At 44.8% G+C, this 20,019-nt stretch overlaps 1 protein-coding gene across 20 annotated transcripts in view; it reads left to right on the forward strand.

The window, feature by feature from the left end:
• CADPS2 (calcium dependent secretion activator 2) overlaps positions 1–20,019 on the forward strand; it is a 1,612,018-nt gene that overhangs the window by 501,918 nt on the left and 1,090,081 nt on the right. For all 20 annotated transcript variants that reach the window (XM_029616598.1, XM_029616596.1, XM_029616606.1 and 17 more), the window contains one exon: positions 18,500–18,621. In XM_029616598.1, coding sequence (XP_029472458.1) covers positions 18,500–18,621 — 122 coding nt within the window. The remainder of the gene's footprint in view (positions 1–18,499; positions 18,622–20,019) is intronic.

The following is a 20,019-nucleotide window of genomic DNA, read 5'->3' on the forward strand; positions in this document are numbered from 1 at the left end:
ACAGGAAAGCTGACACTACCTATTTGGTGCAGTCAGCTCCGGGCTTTCAGAAACCACAATTGAATCACCAATCTGTAGTGGTAGAATCTGCACAGAAGAGAGCAAAGAGATCAAAGCCTCACACTTCTTTTCCCCCTGGCAAGGAACAGAAGTTTCTAGATGCCATTTGTCACCGAGTCTTCCAAGGATCAATGCTCATCTCCCGAATTGCCACTTATCAGCTCTATATGACCCAATATAAAAGGGTCATTTTTAAGCAGATACAAGACTTGATGGACTCCCTGCTTCAGCAATTTCAAGAACAGCTCCAAACCAAAGGTTTTGAGGCAGGCAAGCATGAGATCAGATCATCTTATGATATCTTCGATACTGCTACTAGGGTATCTTCAGCCACTATTTCGGCAAGAAGGTGGGCCTGGCTAAAGTTTTCTGACCTTCGCCCTGAGGTACAAGACAGGTTATCCAACCTGCCTTGTGTAGGAGATAATCTGTTTGGAGAACAGATTCAATGGACGGTGGCGGAACTTAAGGACCATCATAAGACCCTAAGACAGCTCTCTCTGATGCCTTCTGACTATTCTTCTAAACAGCCCTTCAGAAAGGACTCTAAAAAGTCATTCTTCTGCCCGAAGAAGTCCTACCCACCACCAACCATATCCCGTGCCATGAGACCTTTTCAAAAAGCACTGTCTCATCAAACATGTAAACAAAAACTACAAGCAGCTCCTCAACCAGGGCCTGCTTCAGGTTTTTGACTTCCACCTAGAGAGCAGCAGCCAGCTTCCATTGCCTCACAAACCAGTGGGAGGTCGACTGTGCCACTTCAACAACATATGGCACTCAATCACCTCAGACCAATGGGTACTGGCGATAATTGCTCAGGGTTACCATCTGAACTTTCTCTCCGTGCCACCGGACTCCCCACCTCTACCGACGAGGAGAACAATCGATCACTCCATCCTTCTGGATCAGGAGGTCTCCCTCCTTCTCCAGTCCAAGGCAATAGAACCCGTACCCTACTCTCAGCACGGCCTAGGATTCTATTCCCGGTACTTTCTAATCCCCCAAAAATCGGGAGGCGTTTGTCCTATTCTGGACCTACGGGCCCTCAAGTACCTCCAGCGAGAGAAATTCAAAATGGTAATCTTAGGCTCGCTTCTTCCTCTTCTACAAAGAGGAGCCTGGCTCTGCTCTCTGGACCTCCAGGACACATACACTCATATTACAATAACTCCATCTCATCACAAATACCTGAGGTTTCTAGTAGGCCCCAAGCACTATCAGTACCGAGTGCTTCCATTCGGCCTAGCGTCTGCGCCACGAGTCTTCACAAAATGCCTCGTAGTAGTTGCAGCCTTCCTCAGGACTCAAGGTATTCACGTCTACCCCTATCTAGACGATTGATTAATCAGGGCTCCCACACAGCAAGCTGCTCTGTCGTCCCTCAATCTAACCTTACACACTCTAATTTCATTAGGATTTAGCGACAATTATGACAAATCCTACTTAGTCCCATCTCAAACCTTGTCGTTCATTGGGGCAGACTTGGACACCTTGCTGGCAAAGGCTTTTCTGCATCGACAGTGAGCTCTCTCTCTCGTGTCTCTTGCTCACCAGCTGCAGTCTCAGCACTCGGCGACTGAACGCGACTTTCTCATCCTCCTGGGACACATGGCATCCTCAGTTCAGGTCACACCAATGGTCCGTTTGGCCATGAGTCATGCAGTGAACTCTAAGGTCTCAATGGACTCAAAGCATTCAGCCCCTGTTGACCATTGTCCATGTAACCGACTCACTCCGTTAGTCTCTTGCTTGGTGGAAAAATCAGATCAATCTCCTCCAAGGCTTGCCCTTTCAGGCTCCAGACCCTCAATTAACTCTCACCACCGATGCTTCCAACCTCGGCTGGGGAACCCATGTGGCCAATCTGCAGACACAATGATCTGGGTCTCCAGAGAAAGCCAAACACCAAATAGATTTCCTGGAGCTTCGAGCAATCAGATATGCTCTCAGGGCATTTTTGGATCACCTCTTAAATCAAGTTATCCTTATCCAGACGGCCAACCAGGTGGCCATGTGATACATCAACAAACAGGGAGGCACGGGATCCTTCCTTCTGTGTCAGGAAGCTGCACAGATATAGACGGAAGCTCTCTCTCATTCAATGTACCTCAGGGCCACTTACTTGCCGGGAGTGGACAATGTGTTGGCAGACAAGCTGAGTCACATCTTTCAACCGCACGAGTGGTCTCTCAACCCCTCAGTAGCGAACTCCATCTTCCAACAATGGGGATATCCTCAGATAGACCTCTTTGCGTCTCCTCAAAACCGCAAAGTAGAGAACTTCTGCTCTCTCATTCGCAGCAAACACTGTCAGCCCAGAGACGCATTCTCCGTCTCGTGGGCAACCAGTCTACTTTATGCATTCCCTCCACTTCCTCTTTTCTCGAAGACTCTCATGAAGTTACGTCAGGACAAGGGAACCATGATCGTGAAGCACCTCACTGGCCTCGCCAAGTGTGGTTTCCAATACTTCAGGATCTCTCCATTCGCAAGCACATTCCCTTAGGAAAGGACCTGCTTCTGATCACTCAAAACGATGGGTGCCTCCGCCACCCTAATCTTCAAGCCTTGTCCTTGATGGCAAGGATGTTGAAAGGTTAATCCTTCAGCAACTTAACCTTTTTGAACCAGTTTCCCGTGTCCTGATTGTTTCACAGAAGCCTTCCACGAGAAAATCTTACTCTTACAAATGGAACAGGTTTACATCATGGTGCTCTTCTAGGTCCCTTGACCCCTTTACCTGTCCTATCACGAAGCTTTTGGACTATCTCTAGCACTTATCAGAGTCAGGTCTAAAAAATTATTCCATCAGAATGCATGTCAGTGCGGTAGCCGCCTTCCATAAAGGTGTCGGGGATGTACCCATATCAGTATAACCCCTTGTAATACGTTTTCTGAAGGGCTTGCTTCACCTCAAGCATCCACTGCGTCCTCCAGCCCCTTCTTGGGACCTCAATCTGGTTTTGGGTCGGCTCATGAAATCACCATTCGAGCCTCTTCAATCCTGTGATCTTCGCTATCTCACATGGAAAGTGATTTTCCTTCTGGCAATCACTTCGGCTCATAGAGTTAGTGAATTACAGGCTCTAGTTACCGTACCTATCCGCCTTACACTAAACATCTGCAGGACCGGGCAGTACTTCGCACTCACCCTAAATTTTTGCCTAAGGTAGTTTCGGACTTTCATCTCAATCAATCCATTATACTACCTGCCTTTTTTCCCAGGCCCCATTCCAATCCAGGAGAACAGGCTCTGCTTACCCTTGACTGTAAACAGGCTCTAGCATTCTACCTAGACCGTACAGCTGCCCACAGGGAAAGCACTCAACTGTTTTTCTCTTTCCATCCTAACAAGTTAGGGCAGCCTGTGGGTAAGCAGATTCTCTCCTCGTTGGCTGACTTCATATCCTTTTGCTATCAGTAAGCGGGCATTCCATTTCAAGACCATGTTAAAGCACACTCTGTGAGGGCCATGGTGACTTCAGTAGCACACCTAAGATCGGTGCCCTTCCTGACATTTGCATGGCTGCCACCGGGAGTTCTCTCCACATCTTTGCAGCCCACTATTGCTTGGACAAGGCCGGAAGACAAGATTCCATCTTCGGCCAGTCTGTCCTTCGTAACTTATTTACAATGTGACGTACCAACACCCTTCCGCCTGCCCATTAGGGTTCAGGATGCCCTTGGTCAAATTTTTATCCCATTCCTAGTACCTTGCACATCTGGGTACATTTGGTGCATTTATCGGACATCCTCAGCTCGGTACTCACCCATATGTGAGGACTACCATCCTGCTTATAATGTGAGAAAGCAAATGTTGCTTACCTGTAACAGGTGTTCTCACAGGAGAGCAAGATGTTAGTCCTCACGAAACCCGCCCGCCGCTCCTCGACGTTGGGTTCGTTATGTTCTCTTATTTTATTTTTCGCCACTGCCTTTAGCTTTTAAACAAGACTGAAGGCACTAACTGCTAACTGCTGGCTGCAGGGTTAGTGCCATGCTGGGCATGCCCAGTAGGGGCCAGTCAAAGTTTTGGAAACTTTGACAGAGGTTTTCCGTGATTGGGCTCCATCCTGTGATGTCACCCATATGTGAGGACTAACATCCTGCTGTCCTATGAGAACACCTGTTACAGGTAAGCAACATTTGCTATCCACCTAGAACAGAAGTGCTGGTGATTGTGTGGAATAGAATTTATATAACTAAATAAAATAAATATCAACTATACACTGGTGATTTTCAGCTGTGTATCTCCCTAGGCTCTATGAAAAATGAATCCTGAAACAGACTGAATACCTGTATTGAAGCTATTTTGTCCTGGCTTTGTTTAACTAGGCTGAAATTAAATTAAAGGAAGTCTGAACAGCTACAGGTTCACAAAAATTCTAATTTGAGTGCTGATTTCTCTGTGATAGTTAATAACATAAAGCTTCCTTTTATGATATCAGGTGCAAAGTCTTGGCGTAGTATTAGATGAAAATCTATGGTTGCTTAAATTGAATTAGTTTTTCGTAGCTGCTTTGGATATCTAAAATAGCTCTGACAATTCCCCCTTTTGCTTAAACAAGAACATCTGGCAACATTAATTCATGCTGTTATATCTTTGCATGTCAATCAAAAAAGCCTTCACAAGCTAAAGATACTCCAAAACGGTTCCCTCCAAAAGTGGAGAAGCTTCCCCCAGTCAGCAGCCAATACTTAATAGCAATCGCTAGTATATATAAAGAGACATGTAACTAAGCATTAGGTTAGTTACTGAGGGTTCCTACTAGTTATGATTTGTATAAGATTTGAGTTAGCAGCAAAATATAACCTTATTTTGGTGGCATTTTCTTTGTACTGCTTCCATCCTGTCAGGTAAAAGGCACTTGTAATAATAAGATACTACCCTCTTGTGTTGCCCGGGAGGTGGACCCTTGGCCTGGTGCAGGATTGGTATGGCCCTCTGGTTGGACCCAGAGTGCGCCTGCGACCAGGAGGCGGAGCACACAAGGAGACAGAGGCTAGCTGGAGCTTCGCCAATAGCAATCCGGGGTTTGTGCAGGTTGAGCCCGTGGGTACTCAGACCGCTTAGACTTAGGTGGGCCTCGGAGGGTCTCCCAGAGAGGTGTGCCCACCATGACCAAAGGTGCACGGCTGGTGAAGAAAGGAGGAACTAGACCTGAACTTGGAACCCTGGAGACTTCTGGAATGCAGCAGGAGATGAAGGCCTTCCGGGCGAGATAGGCAGCGCCTACTGGTCTAGTATGATGTAGGCTGCGGGCAGTGTCCGAGCAGGCTGGTCTGGTGGTCACAGGAGCAAACAGAGTAGCGCAAGGGTCAAAGCCAGGATATCCTTCCAAGGGTGGTCAGCCAAAACAAGGGTCAGTTCCAAGATCAGTCCGTACTTAGTCAAGATGAGCAAAGGTCAGTTCTAGGTAGTGGTCAAATGTGGTCAGAAGGCAAGTAGTGGTCGGTTCCAGGCAGCAGTCAAACATAGTCAGGAAGCAGGGGGTCAGTACCATGAATTAGTCCGAGGAATTACGACGAGGAGGAATGAAGAGCAGAAATCAGGAGAGGTGCTGGAACAAAGAGAGGACCATGGGAAGACAGGAACACAGGAGCACTGGAACAAGACAGGAACACTGGAACAAGACTGGATCAAGGAAGCAGGTAAACTCAGGAACAAGGACAGCAAACCTATAACTCCGAGGTGTCGACCCGATTGCCAAGGTGAGGTTCTGGGGACAGGACCTCGCCTTTATACCGGAACTATGTGTTATCATCATCAAGCGCTACGGACTGGGTTCCCGTGCTGGGCCCTTTAAAGGGATGCGTGGTCCCCGCGTGTACCTAGGGGTGTGGCAGACGCTGTGGATGACGCCGAACCCCGGCGTGAGTGCTGAGATTTGGAAAGCCCCGACGGGGCTGGGGACGCCTGGGAGTGCCGTGGACAGTGGGAGCTGGCCGCGGCTGCCAGAGATGAGGAGCTGGAGCTGGTGGAAGGAAGCACGAGGTGAGCAGGCCCGGTTATGGCACCAACACGGCTAGGACGCGCAACATCTTGTTGAGTTATGTTATTCTTTTATACCACCTTCCTTGAAACAAGTTCTTCCCAAGGTAGTTTTCATTAAAAAATAAATTCAATAATGAAAATACATCATAAAATAAAATAATAAAATACAGTGCATAATTAGCATAGCAATAATTAAAATTAAATCAATAATCTAGAACTCAAATTAAAAAAAAAAACCTCTTAACTCTCACTAGGGGGAATAGAGAGTTACCGCCTATTATCAGCATAACTACTATGCTTTACATTCATCATTATAAACCCTCCCATAAAATAACCCCACCCAACATTGCAAATAGCATTCCAGCCCAAAGTCCCTAGTTTCCCAGTTGCTCTTGAAGGAATGATCCACTCCCATAGCAGGGTTAGTCCAAGAAGGCTTCCCAAGATCCAAATCTCTTTATTTATTTATTTATTTATTTATTTATTTATTATTTATTTATTACCTACCCCTTCCTCCTTCCATTACCTACCCCATCCCCCCCTCTTTTCCTTCTTTTCCCATTCAGACTTTCTTGTATTCAGAGCACGAGTTTGTATATACCTTCCTCGTTTTTCGTTTCTATTTTCATTTTCGTTATTTGAATTAAATTATTTTTAGTTATTTCCTGTTACATCCTTCTCCATATGCTAGTTGCATATACTTTTGTTTCTCAAATTGTTCTATGTATCATTGTTTCGTTCCAATGTAAACCGGGGTGAAGGCATGTGCTAAACCTCGGTATATAAAAGCTTCAAATAAATAAATAAATAAATAAATTTACAAATGTATTTTACAGTAACAAACGTATGTCATAGCTTGCACATTGAAGGGTAGATTTTAAAAGCCTTATGCGTGCCAAATCAGGGGGATATGCATGTCTCTTGGGCCGACACACGGCATGCATAGTTTAAGAAACATTCATATACGAACAAAAGACAAAGTCCATAAAAGGGGCGGGGAATGGGCATGGTCTAGGCAGGGCATGGGCATTCCAGGAATTTAAATGGAAACAGCATGTAAATATTTATGCACACATGTGCACACCAAGGTCCACTACCATGTAACTTTACTTCTGCTATAGATGGCGTGTAAATTATAAAACAAACAAAAAAAAACTAGGCTAGTCAGTGGGGTTTTAAAGGTTGGGGCAGGTAAGGTAAAAGAGAGGTTAGTTAGCTAGAAGGGTTAGGAAGTCCTATCCTATAACTGGGCAAAGTGGGAATGAACTTCTTTAACTGGTAATTGTGTTGGCGCATGTGTATATTAAAATCGCCCTCACTTAAGCGGTAGAAGTGGCACATGTGTGCATCCATATAAAATGGAGCATGCATTTACGCACATCCAGCCAATTTTATAAGATGCACGAATATTATAAAATGTCTGCATCCATGGGTGTGAGCCGGCAAATGCGCATTCATGTACGCCTGCGCGGCTGTTTTAAAGTTACTGCCTTAGCAAGTAATTAAAAAAAAAAAGTACACATTTAAAACTGGGTTTTACATGTGTAAATGCACTTTGCGCATGTAAGTAAGTGGGCTTTTGAAAATTGCTACAATATATGCCATTGAATTGTCAATAGGTTATACATGCATAAGTGCACTGTAAGTGTTCAAATGTACTTTTGAAAATGTCTGTGATTGTATGTTACGTTTACATGCGTAATTCTTTTGAAAATTACCTCCATAGACTAACTTAAGATATCAACTCTTTTTTCAGAGTCCAATTTAAAGATTTCAAGTTCAAGTCAATATTCACAATTAAATCTAGTCCAGATTATCCAGTGTATCAGGCACAGATTTGCTCTCTTTCCAAAGATCAAGATTAACGGGTCTCTTTCAGATTCCCTTAGCACAGCTCATAGTCCTCATGTTATCAGAAACAATCAAGTGTTCCCAGGGTTTCTCTTTTGAAATCCTAAGGACCAGTCCCATTCTTTAGGGGCAGGTCCACTGGTTTAGGCATCAGATTCAATGCAGACTTGCCTGGCCTGCTTGAGCCTGCATTTTCCTCTAGCCACCATGTGACTCAGAGGCAGAACACTACTGTCTTATCCAGTTAGACACTGGTTCAAGGACAGCCAGATCATTTGTACCCTGACATAGCCTTTCACTGTCCTTACAGAGGTTTGGGCTCAGAACTGAATGCAGTACTCAAAGTACATCACTAGAAGGAAGCAAGTTTGTGTCCTGAGTATGGATGCTATCCTTTCTGCTAACTCATTTAGGCTATGCGGTGATTGCTACTGTTTGAAAACATTTCTCTTTATCCCAGGACAAGCAGGATGATAGTCCTCACATATGGGTGACGTCACTGGATGAAAGCCTATCATGGAAAACTTTCTGTCAAAGTTTCTAGAAACTTTTGACTGGCACACTGAGCCCACTGAGTATGCCCAGCATGCCATGATTCCTGCAGGGTCAGTGTCCAGAGAGCGGTCCGCAGCCAGTCCAGGGGTCGGAGTCCAGAGCGCGGTCCGCAGCCAGTCCAGGGGTCGGAGTCCAGAAGAGTCAATCCAGCAAGGAGGACTCTTCTGGAGTCCTCCTTGCTGTTAGCCTCACATTTAAGGAGCTCTGGGAGTTCTCTCACAAAATTTTTCCTCAAGGAAAATTAAAGTTTTCTTTCAAAAAATTCCCTACAAGAGTCTCCCTTCAACACCGTATTCGGTAAGTACCGTTTCGGGCTTTTTTTCAGTCGGTTCTTGTTACCTCACATCGATACCCGCAGGCTACCGACTGTTTCCCAGCCTTATTTTCATCATTACCACGGGATTCAAGTAATGTCCAAATTGCCCCCGAACGATGTCAATAATAGACCCACATGAGATCTGTGTACTTTGCCTCGGATCCAGTCACGATGGCCACGCATGTTTGACCTGCGCTCAAATGACTCTGAAGGGCAGGTGTGCCCCGCTGGACAAAATGGAAGATCTCTTAAAAAATGTCACTCCATCGACTTCCTTCTTCCACCGAAAAACACCGAAAGAAGAAAACCGGTGACTGTCCGTCTCCGACTCCATTGGGGGCATCAGTGGCTTCTTCTTCGATGTCAGGTAAAGGGCATCGAGATAAACAACGTCATCATCATCGATCCGACTTCATTTCATCTGGAGGTCCGGTTACCGCACTGGCATAGATAGCCATCGAGCCAATAGCACTGAGGCGCTCTCCACCGGGATCAGTGTTGGAGATTGAGCCACCACATACACATATGGATGAGCCACTAGAGCCCATCAAGCTTTCTCCAATGACAGTGGACCCGGTCCCAGTCTCCAGGGAAGAAGTGACTACTATGATGCAGCAAGCAGTCATCGAGGCTTTTCAGAGATTACAGCCTCTGCCGACGCCGATACCGGCACCGACATCAGAGCCATCAGTGTTTGCACTTCTACTCAGCAGACTCGATGCCTTAATCGGTGCTGTTACGGTCCCGGGCCGTGCCCCGGTCCCTCCACCTACCTCGGGGGTGGCCCGGGCCGTTTCGGGGCGTCTTTGGGCCTGCAGGCCCTCCAGCACGCCTCTCCCTCCTCAGGAGAGACGCCGACGGTCCGGCGCGGCTGGCCCTGCCCCTAACGCGCGTGCGCGGGGAGGAGCCCCCCTTAAAGGGGCCAGAGCGGGAAAATCCTCTGCTCTGCTGTAGATGATGTCAGACGCCCTCAGGGTATAAGTACCCTGCATCCAGATCACTCCAGTGCCTTGCAACAAGGTTCCTGGTCTCCGGTTGTTGTTGCTGCGTTCCTGGATTGTCTTCTTCCGACCCGGCTTGTCTCCTGACTCCTCTCCGCTTCATCCTTGGTGCTGTTTCTTCATCCCGCCTCTGCACTGTCCTCCTTGCTGGATTGACTCTTCTGGACTCCGACCCCTGGACTGGCTGCGGACCGCGCTCTGGACTCCGACCCCTGGACTGGCTGCAGACCGCTCCTTGGACTTCGACTCCTGGACCGGCCTTTGGATTCTCTTCAAGATTACCTACGACCTGCTGGAGGCACCAGCCGTCTGGAACCCACGACCTGCAGGAGGCGCCTGTGTCTAGACCATCTTCAACCTTCAGGAGTCGCCTAAGTCCCAGCGGCCGGGTCCCTACGGGCTCCTCCTGTGGGGATATCGGCTTCCAGGGTGAATCTCCAAAAGTCCCAGCGGCTGGACTCCTAAGTGCTCCTCCCGGGGGAGTACCAGTCTTCAGGGTGAAGACTCTTCAATCATCCAGGGTCCCACGTCGTCCGTCCTCCCATGGGGTACTGAGTCCTTGGTCGCATAGGGCTCCACCGTAGTCCAGGGTCTCAGGCTGCTCCGAGTCTTCGAACCGCCTCTTGGTTGGGACAATTGCTGTGGATCTCTACAACACTCCATTCTCTGTCCTAACCAGCCCAAGGGTCCACGAACATAACAGGTGCCTTCCCAATGCAACCTGCACCAATGCCACCGATGGATCCTCCAATGACTCCGGCTATACCACCGACGGAACTGATGACTCCAGCTATATCCATTCCAAGTTCATCAGTAGAAGACGATGGGGACTCTGATCCTTTACCTGGTCCGTTGGGTCTGAAAAAACCCCCAGCGACCAAAACTTCCATCGATGCCTTCGCCGCTTCCTAGTCTGTCGATGCCTTCCATGCCTTTTCCCAGTCTATCGGGTGATACCGGGCATCGATTCCCATCGGTGCTGTCGATGCCCTCTTTAACTCCATCGATGCCAAAGCATTTTCCTGAAAAAACCAAGAAAAATTCCATCCATGCCACAGTGTCCACTTCCACAGGACACTCTTGCTCCACCTGGGTCCCACTTCCAACCCCATTATAGTCCATGGGAAGATGTGGACAAGGACACAGATACAGAAGACCTTATATTTGAAGCTTCTTCACCAGAAGAAAGAAGAAAGTCCCCACCAGAGGATCTTTCGTTTGCAAATTTCATTAAAGAAATGTCAGACACAATACCATTTGACCTGGTCACAGAAGAGGACACCAGGCATAAAACTCTGGAGGTCCTCCAGTTTGTGGATGCCCCCAAGGAAGTCATGGCTATACCAATCCATGAAGTGCTCTTAGATCTGCAGCACCACCTGTGGTAGCATCCCTGCACCGTCCCACCTGTTAACAGAAGAATGGATGCCACATATCTGGTACAACACACACCGGGGTTTCAGAAACCACAACTACCACACCAATTAGTTGTGGTAGAATCAGCACAAAAGAAAGCAAGGAAACAAAATCCTCACTCTTCTACCGTCCCCAGGCAAAGAGCAAATATTTCTCAACGGACTAGGCAGAAAAGTCTTCCAGGGTTCCATGCTGGTTTCCCATAATGTAGCATATCAATTATATATGACACACTATCAAAGAAATTTGTGGAAACAAGTACAAGACATAGCAGACAATCTTCCACAGCAACATAAGGAACCACTCAATGCCCTCATTCAAAAAGGCCTTGAGTCAGGCAAACACGAGGTCCGGCCAGCATATGATTCCTTTGAAACATCTGCACGCATGTCAGCTGCTGGAATCAGCACAAAAAGATGGGCTTGGTTAAAGGCTTCAGATCTTCGATCAGAAGTACAAGAAAGACTAGCAGATCTTCCATGCACCGGAGATAATCTCTTCAGTGAAAAAATTCAGGATGCTGTCTCACAAGTAAAAGATCACCATGAGACACCTCGTCAGCTCTCAAAACTACCAGCTGAACATTTATCCTTAGTCAGAAAGCCCGCAAGAAGGGATACTAGGAAGCCCTTCTACCAACCTCGTAGATACTACCCACCTGCATCTAGCGCGTGGCCCTCAAGGCCACCTCAACAGGGACGTCCCTGTCAGACCAAACAGGCCAGCCTCGCAAACAGTACCAGCATCTGGGTTTTGAAAAATTCCCAGAGAGCAGAAGCCTCTCCAACAACCCCAGACCAGACTTGCCTGTAGGAGGTCGGCTCCATTATTTCATACACAACTGGAGCCTCATCACCACAGATCAGTGGGTGTTAGCCATTCTGAACCAGGGATACCGTCTAAAATTTTAAAAGATACCTCGGGATTCCCCACCCACTCCACTGTGGTCACACAGCATCATAACATCTCAACTAAAGTTAGAACTCTGCACCCTGCTGACTATCAGAGCTGTCGAAACCATCCCCCGGTCTCAACAAGGCAGAGGGTTCTACTTCCACTATTTCCAAAGAAAACAGATGGTTTCCGCCCCATCCTAGTCCTCCACAATCTCAACAAATTTCTTCAAAAAGAAAAATTCAGGATGGTCTCCCTCGGGACCATTCTTCCCTTATTAAAGAAAGGAGATTGGCTCTGTTCTCTGGACCTTCAAGAGCCTATGCTCACATCCCCATTTCCCCACAACATCGTAAATATCTATGATTCAAAGTGGGGCAAAGACATTTCCAATACTGTGTTCTACCATTTGGACTAGCCTCAGCACCTCGGGTATTCACAAAATTCTTGGCAGTGGCTGCTGCGCATCTCAGAAAAAACAGTATTCATGTTTTTCCCTATCTAGACGATTGGCTCATCAGAAGTCCATCCAGGCAAGGAGCTCTCACTGCCTTGAAAAGCACCATGCCCCTGTTGCATTGCCTGGGACTCCTAATCAGTTATCAAAAATCACATATGACTCCGTCTCAACTTCTCACCTTTATCGGAGCCTTTATCGAAACCACAGTCGCAAAGGCTTTTCTTCTGAGCGACCATGCGTATATCCTTACGAAACTTGCAAACTCCCTGAGCAGCTGCTAGATAGCCTCTGCCCATCAATTTCTTACACTATTGGGCCACATGGCATCTACAGTCCACATTACCCCGATGGCGAAATTAGCTTGAGAAGGACTCAATGGTCTTTGAAATCTCAGTGGATCCAGGTGGTTTAGCCACTGCATCCCTCAAATGAGTCACCAACCAGTTACGTCTCTCACTTCGCTGGTGGACAGACCAATTTGCATTACAGATTGGTCTACTGTTCCAGCAACCACCTCCTCAAGTAACCTTGACCATGGATGCATTCACCTTGGGTTAGGGAGCTCACGTCAACAACCTCCAAACACAAGGTACATGGACTCCGCTCGAAAAACAGTGTCAGATCAACTTTTTAGAACTTCGAGCGATTCGCTATGCCCTTTATGCCTTCAAAGACTGCGTCTTACACAAGACTGTGCTGATACAAACAGGCAACACAGTAGCAATGTGGTACATAAACAAACAGGGAGGCACAGGGTCCTATCTGCTATGTCAAGAAACGGTGCAGATTTGGGCCTGTGCCCTAAAACACACTCCATGCATCTCAGGGCCACTTATTTAGCAGGCATACAAAGTGTCCTAGTGGACAGTCTCAGTCGACATTTCCATCCCCACGAATGGTTTCTGGATCCCTGTGTAGCGAGCACAATTTTTCAACACTGGGGTCAACCAGCCATCGACCTCTTTGCGTCCAAACTGAATCACAAAGTGAAAAAGTTCTGCTCCCTCCACAGCCGTCGACAAATGTTCACCAGGGATGCCTTCGCTCGCCCCTGGAACGAAAGACTACTATATGCGTATCCTCCAATTCTGCTCATAGCCAAAACTCTCGTGAAGCTACAGCAGGACAGAGAATCAATGATCCTCATAGCTCAATACTGGCCCCGACAAGTATGGTTTCCCATACTCCTCGACCTATCGATCAAAGAACCAATTCGCCTGGGCACAGCGCCCACTCTCATAACTCAGAACCAAGGTATGTTACGCCATCCGAACCTACAAACCCTGGCCTTAACAGCTTGGATGTTGAAAGCTCAATCTTTCAACTCAAGTCTCTCAGGTTCTCGTAGCTTCACAAAAGCCTTCCACCCGTACATCTTACCATTCCAAGTGGACTAGATTTACCAAGTGGTGCACTCAAAAAGGTATTGACCCTTTCTCCTGCATCACTCCATTTCTATTAGACTATCTATGGCACCTTTCAGATTCTGGTCTCCAGATGTCTTCTGTATGTGTACACCTAAGTGCCATTGCAGCATACCACAAAGGTAATAGGTGATTCCCCAATAACAGCGCAGCCCCTGGTTAGACTATTTATGAGGGGCTTACTTCAACTTAAGCCTCCCATTAGACCACCGGTTACAGAATGGGACCTAAATGTACAAGGCTCATGTGATCTCCGTTTGAGCCTTTGCATTCCTGTGATGTAAAATTTCTTACATGGAAAGTCCTTTTCCTCATAGCTATTACATCTGCTAGGAGGGTCAGTGAGTTACAAGCCCTTGTCACATACTCACCCTACACAAGGTTCCTGCATGATAGAGTGGTCCTTCGCACTTACCCCAAATTCCTGCCTAAGGTGGTTACTGACTTCCACTTGAATCAGTCTATACTCTTGCCCACATTTTTCCCAAGGGCCCACTCTCATCAGGGCGAGAGAATTTTGCACACCTTGGACTGTAAACATGCACTTGCTTTTTACCTAGACCGCACTGCAGTCCATAGGAAATCCACCCAACTCTTTGTTTCTTTTGATAAAAACAAGCCAGGAGTTGCAGTGGGCAAACAAACTCTCTCCAACTGGCTAGCAGACTGTATTGAATTCTGCTATGAGAAAGCAGGTCTTTCTCTCCAGGGGCGAGTGAAGGCACACTCAGTAAGAGCTATGTTAACATCCATAGCACACTACCGTTCAGTACGTATTGCTGACATCTGCAAAGCTGCGACTTGGAGTTCTCTTCGCACATTTGCAGCGCATTACTGCTTAGATAAGGAAGGAAGACAGGACTCTGCCTTTGGACAATCTGTCTTGAAAAACCTATTTCCAGTATAAAACACAACTCCTTCCTCAACCGCCTGCTGTGATTCAGGCTGCCTCATCTTAGTCAGTGGCACCCCAGTTGTTGTGCTTGTTGCACTTGTTGGGTGCCATTGATCTGTTAAAGCATGAGTCAGCCTGTAGCTGACTCTATTTTTGAAATAAAGCAAGCTCTGGTTCCTTAAATTGAGACTTTAGATAAATCTTTTGTGAATCTGAAGCAGGTAAAAATACAAAATAAAATATCACTATTTAGGAAAAGCAATCAGTAGTTTTGGATTTAAGCCATATGTGAGGACTATCATCCTACTTGTCCTGGGATAAAGCAGTTGCTTACCTGTAACAAGTGTTATCCCAGGTCAGCTGGATGTAGTCCTCACAAAACCCACCTGCCACCCATTGCCGTTTTATTATTTTATTTTTTCGCTCACACTTATTGCTACAAACGAGACTGAAGGGAGACCCCTGTGGCTGCAGGGATCATGGCATGCTGGGCATGCTCAATGGGCTCAGTATGCCAGTCACAAGTTTCTAGAAACTTTGACAAAGTTTTCCGTGCTAGGCTTCGTCCAGTGACGTCACCCATATGTGAAGACTACATCCTGCTGTCCTGGGATAACACCTGTTACAGGTAAGCAACTCTGTTTTGTGGTAGGTTAGCCATTTTGATGGTGAAGAGAATGGGAAATACTAGAGTTTTACCTTCTGAAGATTCCATGAACATCTTGATAATGGAGTTAAAGGATGCTTTTCTCCTACAACATTGGACTGAGGGGGAGTTGGGGAGTTGACAGGTGGTGTGACCTTGATAACTTCATCAGTGACACTGGAATTTGCTTCTAGTCCTGTTCCGCTTTCACTGTTGAAGGCCTTTAGACCTGACCAAGAGGCCCTGCAGAATGATTGATTTGCACCCAGTGTAGGCAGAGTCAGACTGGCTGATGGATCTTCCAGCAGCCTAGGTTGTTATTGGTGGAGAATTGTCACTGTTGGTTGGAGCGATAGAAATTCTGGAGCTATCTGAAGTGGAGAATTCTGAGGTCTATGGGCATCTGGCCAAGATTTGAGGTGTCTGAGGGAGAGATTTAATTTAAAATGGAAATCTATTTTTGAAATAAAGCAGGCTCTGGTTCCTTAAATTGAGACTTTAGATAAATCTTTTGTGAATCTGAAGCAGGTAAAAATACAAAATAAAATATCACTATTTAGGAAAAGCAATCAGTAGTTTTGGATTTAAGCCAAAAGACTGAGTATGTGCAGGGAATAAATGTGATACCAGTTCAAGATAATTTGGGTATAAAACAATATTTGAAAAACATGTCCTGATTTACTCAGCTCAGAAAGAATAAAGTTTTTTAATTTAAATGCTGAAGTTTTTCTTGGAGTTAAATTATCCTTCTAAGTGTAACGTTACAATCCCAGATGTTTCATAATTTCCAGATTAGTCATAATACTTCAGAATTTAAAAAAAAGTTTAAATATTTTCCTTTAAAGTATTATTTGATTAGACTCCAGTCCAATGGCATTAATAATTTTGTTTCTTTATAGTTTAATTTTACTTTTTGTTAAAAAAAGATATTCTTGTGTCTTGCTTCCTTTCCCTTTTTGGTGCCCTTGAACTTGTCTGGATTTACTCTTTTTTTGTTCTTGTTTTTGTTTCTTTCATTGAGTATTCCCTAATTATTGTTCCGTTATTCTTTCTGGTCAAGATTGTTTGTTTTCATATTGTACTATAAAATCAAGTAAATATAAAATTAAAGTAAGTTATTAATGAGAATCCACCTTCAGTACTGTGTTAACTTCTGGAAGCCATACTTTTGTAAGGACATTGAAAGGATGGAAGATGCTCAGAGAAGGGTTGCTAAAAAGGTTCAGGCTTGCAAAACAAACCATATACGCAGAGAGGTTTCAGGAATTCAAAGTGGGAAATATGATACAAATACTCAAATATTTGGTATCCTTTGTTAAAGTGCAAGAAAAGGGGATGCTTACTTGAAAAAAAAGAAATTCAATGACATGAAGTTGAAGCGACTTCTTTACCAAGAGGGTGATATCTTACTATCTTTACCAGAAGAGGTGGTAGTAACAAATACAGTAAAACAGAGATAGAATTTCTGCATGTTTGGGACAGAAACAAAGGGCAGTAATAAATGGATGGTTGGGGAGAATTAAGATAAAAGAATGGGTGACCCGGGCATGCATCTAGGTGTGGAAATGTATATGCTTATCTACCTGGAATTGTAGAGAGTCAAAAAATTGAGATGACAAAGCCAACTTACACACAATGGTGATATGGCTGTGTTAAGCCCCCAAAAAAGAAGCAAGGTCGATCAGCATGCAGTGGCTGGAGGGTTTTGCTACATTCTCAGATAAAATCAGGAGGCGCTGGAAGGTCCCATAGTATGAGCAGTAAACTGACTTGGCTTTAATAAGGACATAAAGAAGATGGCATGATCTTCTGATGGTCGCCATGCCTGAAGGGCTGAAAGATATCCTTAGCTCAGTCGGTAGTAGTAAGAGCAGGGAAGAGTGATGAGCAGAGCTAGAGCTACAGCAATGTAACTAGTCAAATGTATATGAGAAAAAATTGGGCGACAGCCTTAGCTAGAGCAATGGAAGTAGAGGCAGTTGGAAAGAATGAGTAGGCCAAAGGATCTTTATCAGTTGATACCTATTATAGAATTGTGATACACTAAAACATAGAAATGATGGCAGAAAAGGACCAAATGATCCACCCAGACTGCCCAGCAAGCTTATCCCAGTGTCTGCTACACTGTGCAGATTATCCCATGCTTATCAGTTTTCCAGTCAGTAAAAGTCAGGGCTTTGGATGCTGTCCGAATCCAGTTTTCCCCAACCCCTGCCAAGGAAGCAGAGAGCAATGATGGAGCCGCATCAAAAGTATCAGTCTAAATGTTTAAGGGTAGTAAAAGCCGCATCAGCAAGTTACCCCCATGTTTATTTGTTCCCCAAACTGTAAAAGTCGGGGCCCTCATTGGTTGCTGTATGAATCCAATTCCCCTTTTCCCACTGCTGTTGAAGCAGAGAGCAATGATGGAGTAGCATTAAACCTTGATACTATTTTTTGGTAAGGGTAGCAACTGCCACACCAGCATGTTACCTCCAGTTACCCCCATGTACTCTTTTCTTTAATTCCATGCTCTAGCCTTTAGTGATCCACAGTGGAAAAGGGAAACGTTGCCGCATGAGTGTTCCCATGTACTTTGCTAGTAACTATACATTTGAAAATAATGAAATATAAATATAATATTTCTGTGTTTAGACTTAATGTTCTTGCTATCTCTTTTTATAGTTTGTGCAATTTTAAGATTTTTCTTTCTTTTTTGTGTGTGTGTGAGTGGGGGGGGGGGGGGGGATTTCCCATGATATGGCTTATTTATTTATTTATTTATTTATGAACTTTTCTATACCGATATTAGTGGCGACATCATATTGGTTTACAGCAGAACAGCAGGTAGAAATTACAATAAAACAAGTATCAGGGGAGGGATTACATAGGAACAGAGAATTAACAAAGAAATGTAACCAGAACCAATAAACCAGTAAAATCATCGATTAATTGCATATTCAGTATATTCAGTATAATAATGTATTTGTGTTCTCTTATTTAGATCGTTATCATGGAAGTACAAGGCTTAAAGTCTGTTGCACCTAATCGGATTGTTTATTGCACAATGGAAGTGGAGGGAGGTGAAAAACTGCAAACAGACCAGGCAGAAGCCTCAAGGCCACAGTAAGCATTTTTTATTACCTTTTATTTCATCATTTTATTTATGTATTTTTACAGTGGCGTATGCTGGCAAAAGGATTAGAAATAAAAGCCCTAAAGGATTTTGTGTTTTACAAACATGATGATAGATTTCTGAACACAATGAAATCAGAACATGCAATGCTTTGTTTATAACTTTATTTGATGATGTGATAATGGGCCAGAGAAGGTTTTGAGAAAAAAGTATCTCAGTCCCCTATGATCTTTTTTTTCTCAGCTTTTTGCATGTGCAGAATTTGCTTAGGAGCAGGTTTCAATCTGTCTGCCCATTCAGAGTCATCATAACTTCTGCCAATATGCACCTGTTAGTGTTGAACTGGATCGTATTAAAATGTTAAATAATAACCCTGAACTTACCCTGCTTGTTTCCTCCCCAGAGATAGACAGTGATGAGACAGACTTTCAGTTTCAAAGCATAGCATTTATTAAGTAGCTTAGAGATCTTACAAAAGCTGGCAAGCTTTGTTCATTTCATTGCAAGCATACACAAATCAAGATAGCGGAACAATAAGGAAAGTCAAGATTGTGTTTCGTTACGGAAGTAAAAGGAGCCCCATTTTACAGAATCTACTGTTCTAGGAGTAATGCCAATTACTCAATGTTTCAAAGTTTGAATTACCTTTTTATAGACACTTGTTAAACATAGCTCTCATATTCTTCCCCCCTCCCTTGCTCATCTCTTACGTCAGCTGGTAAACATCACGCCTTCTGCTTATGTTAGTACTTTGTTTCTTGTTTAACTTTTCTCGGCACTTTCCTTATCTCATTCATTTCTGCATTCACATTCCATTCTCAGCCTCAGTTGTTCTGTCTCTGGGCAGAATATTTTCCCTTCAGGCCTTGTTATTCCAATTACTTGTCAATATGAGGTAGAATTTTCTTAAAGCAGCGATTAACAAATAACCTAAATCTCTACATTAGGTCGAGGTGTGGGGGGAGTAGGTTCACCAAGGTCCTACATGACACGCTATGCAATAATGAGATTGTGATCATTTTCAAAAAATAACAATCAAGTGCTAGAAGATTCATACAAATGTATGGTTTTCACTTTCTCCTTGTTTAAAGTATTATGGTGCTGATGTTCCTCTTTTTGAAGCCATTTGCTGCTTTTTTATATTTTAAATATAAATTGTGAAACATCAGAACTTCGAACCTGTGCACCTGCAGCAACCAAACTTGTTTGCGGTTTTAGAGTGTTGGTGGGTCTCAGCTGGACTGACTCATTCTGGTGCTTCTAGTTTCATATCTGTACTGTTGCACACCACAGTTGTCATCCACTTCCATCTTAACAACACAGACCATTTTTGGGGTGCGTGAGGAAAGGGCAAGGGATGGAATGTCTGATTGTTCGTTAAAGCCCTC

The sequence above is a fragment of the Rhinatrema bivittatum genome, chromosome 9 (genome assembly GCF_901001135.1).
Source record: "Rhinatrema bivittatum chromosome 9, aRhiBiv1.1, whole genome shotgun sequence".
In the NCBI taxonomy this organism is placed as follows: Eukaryota; Metazoa; Chordata; class Amphibia; order Gymnophiona; family Rhinatrematidae; genus Rhinatrema; species Rhinatrema bivittatum.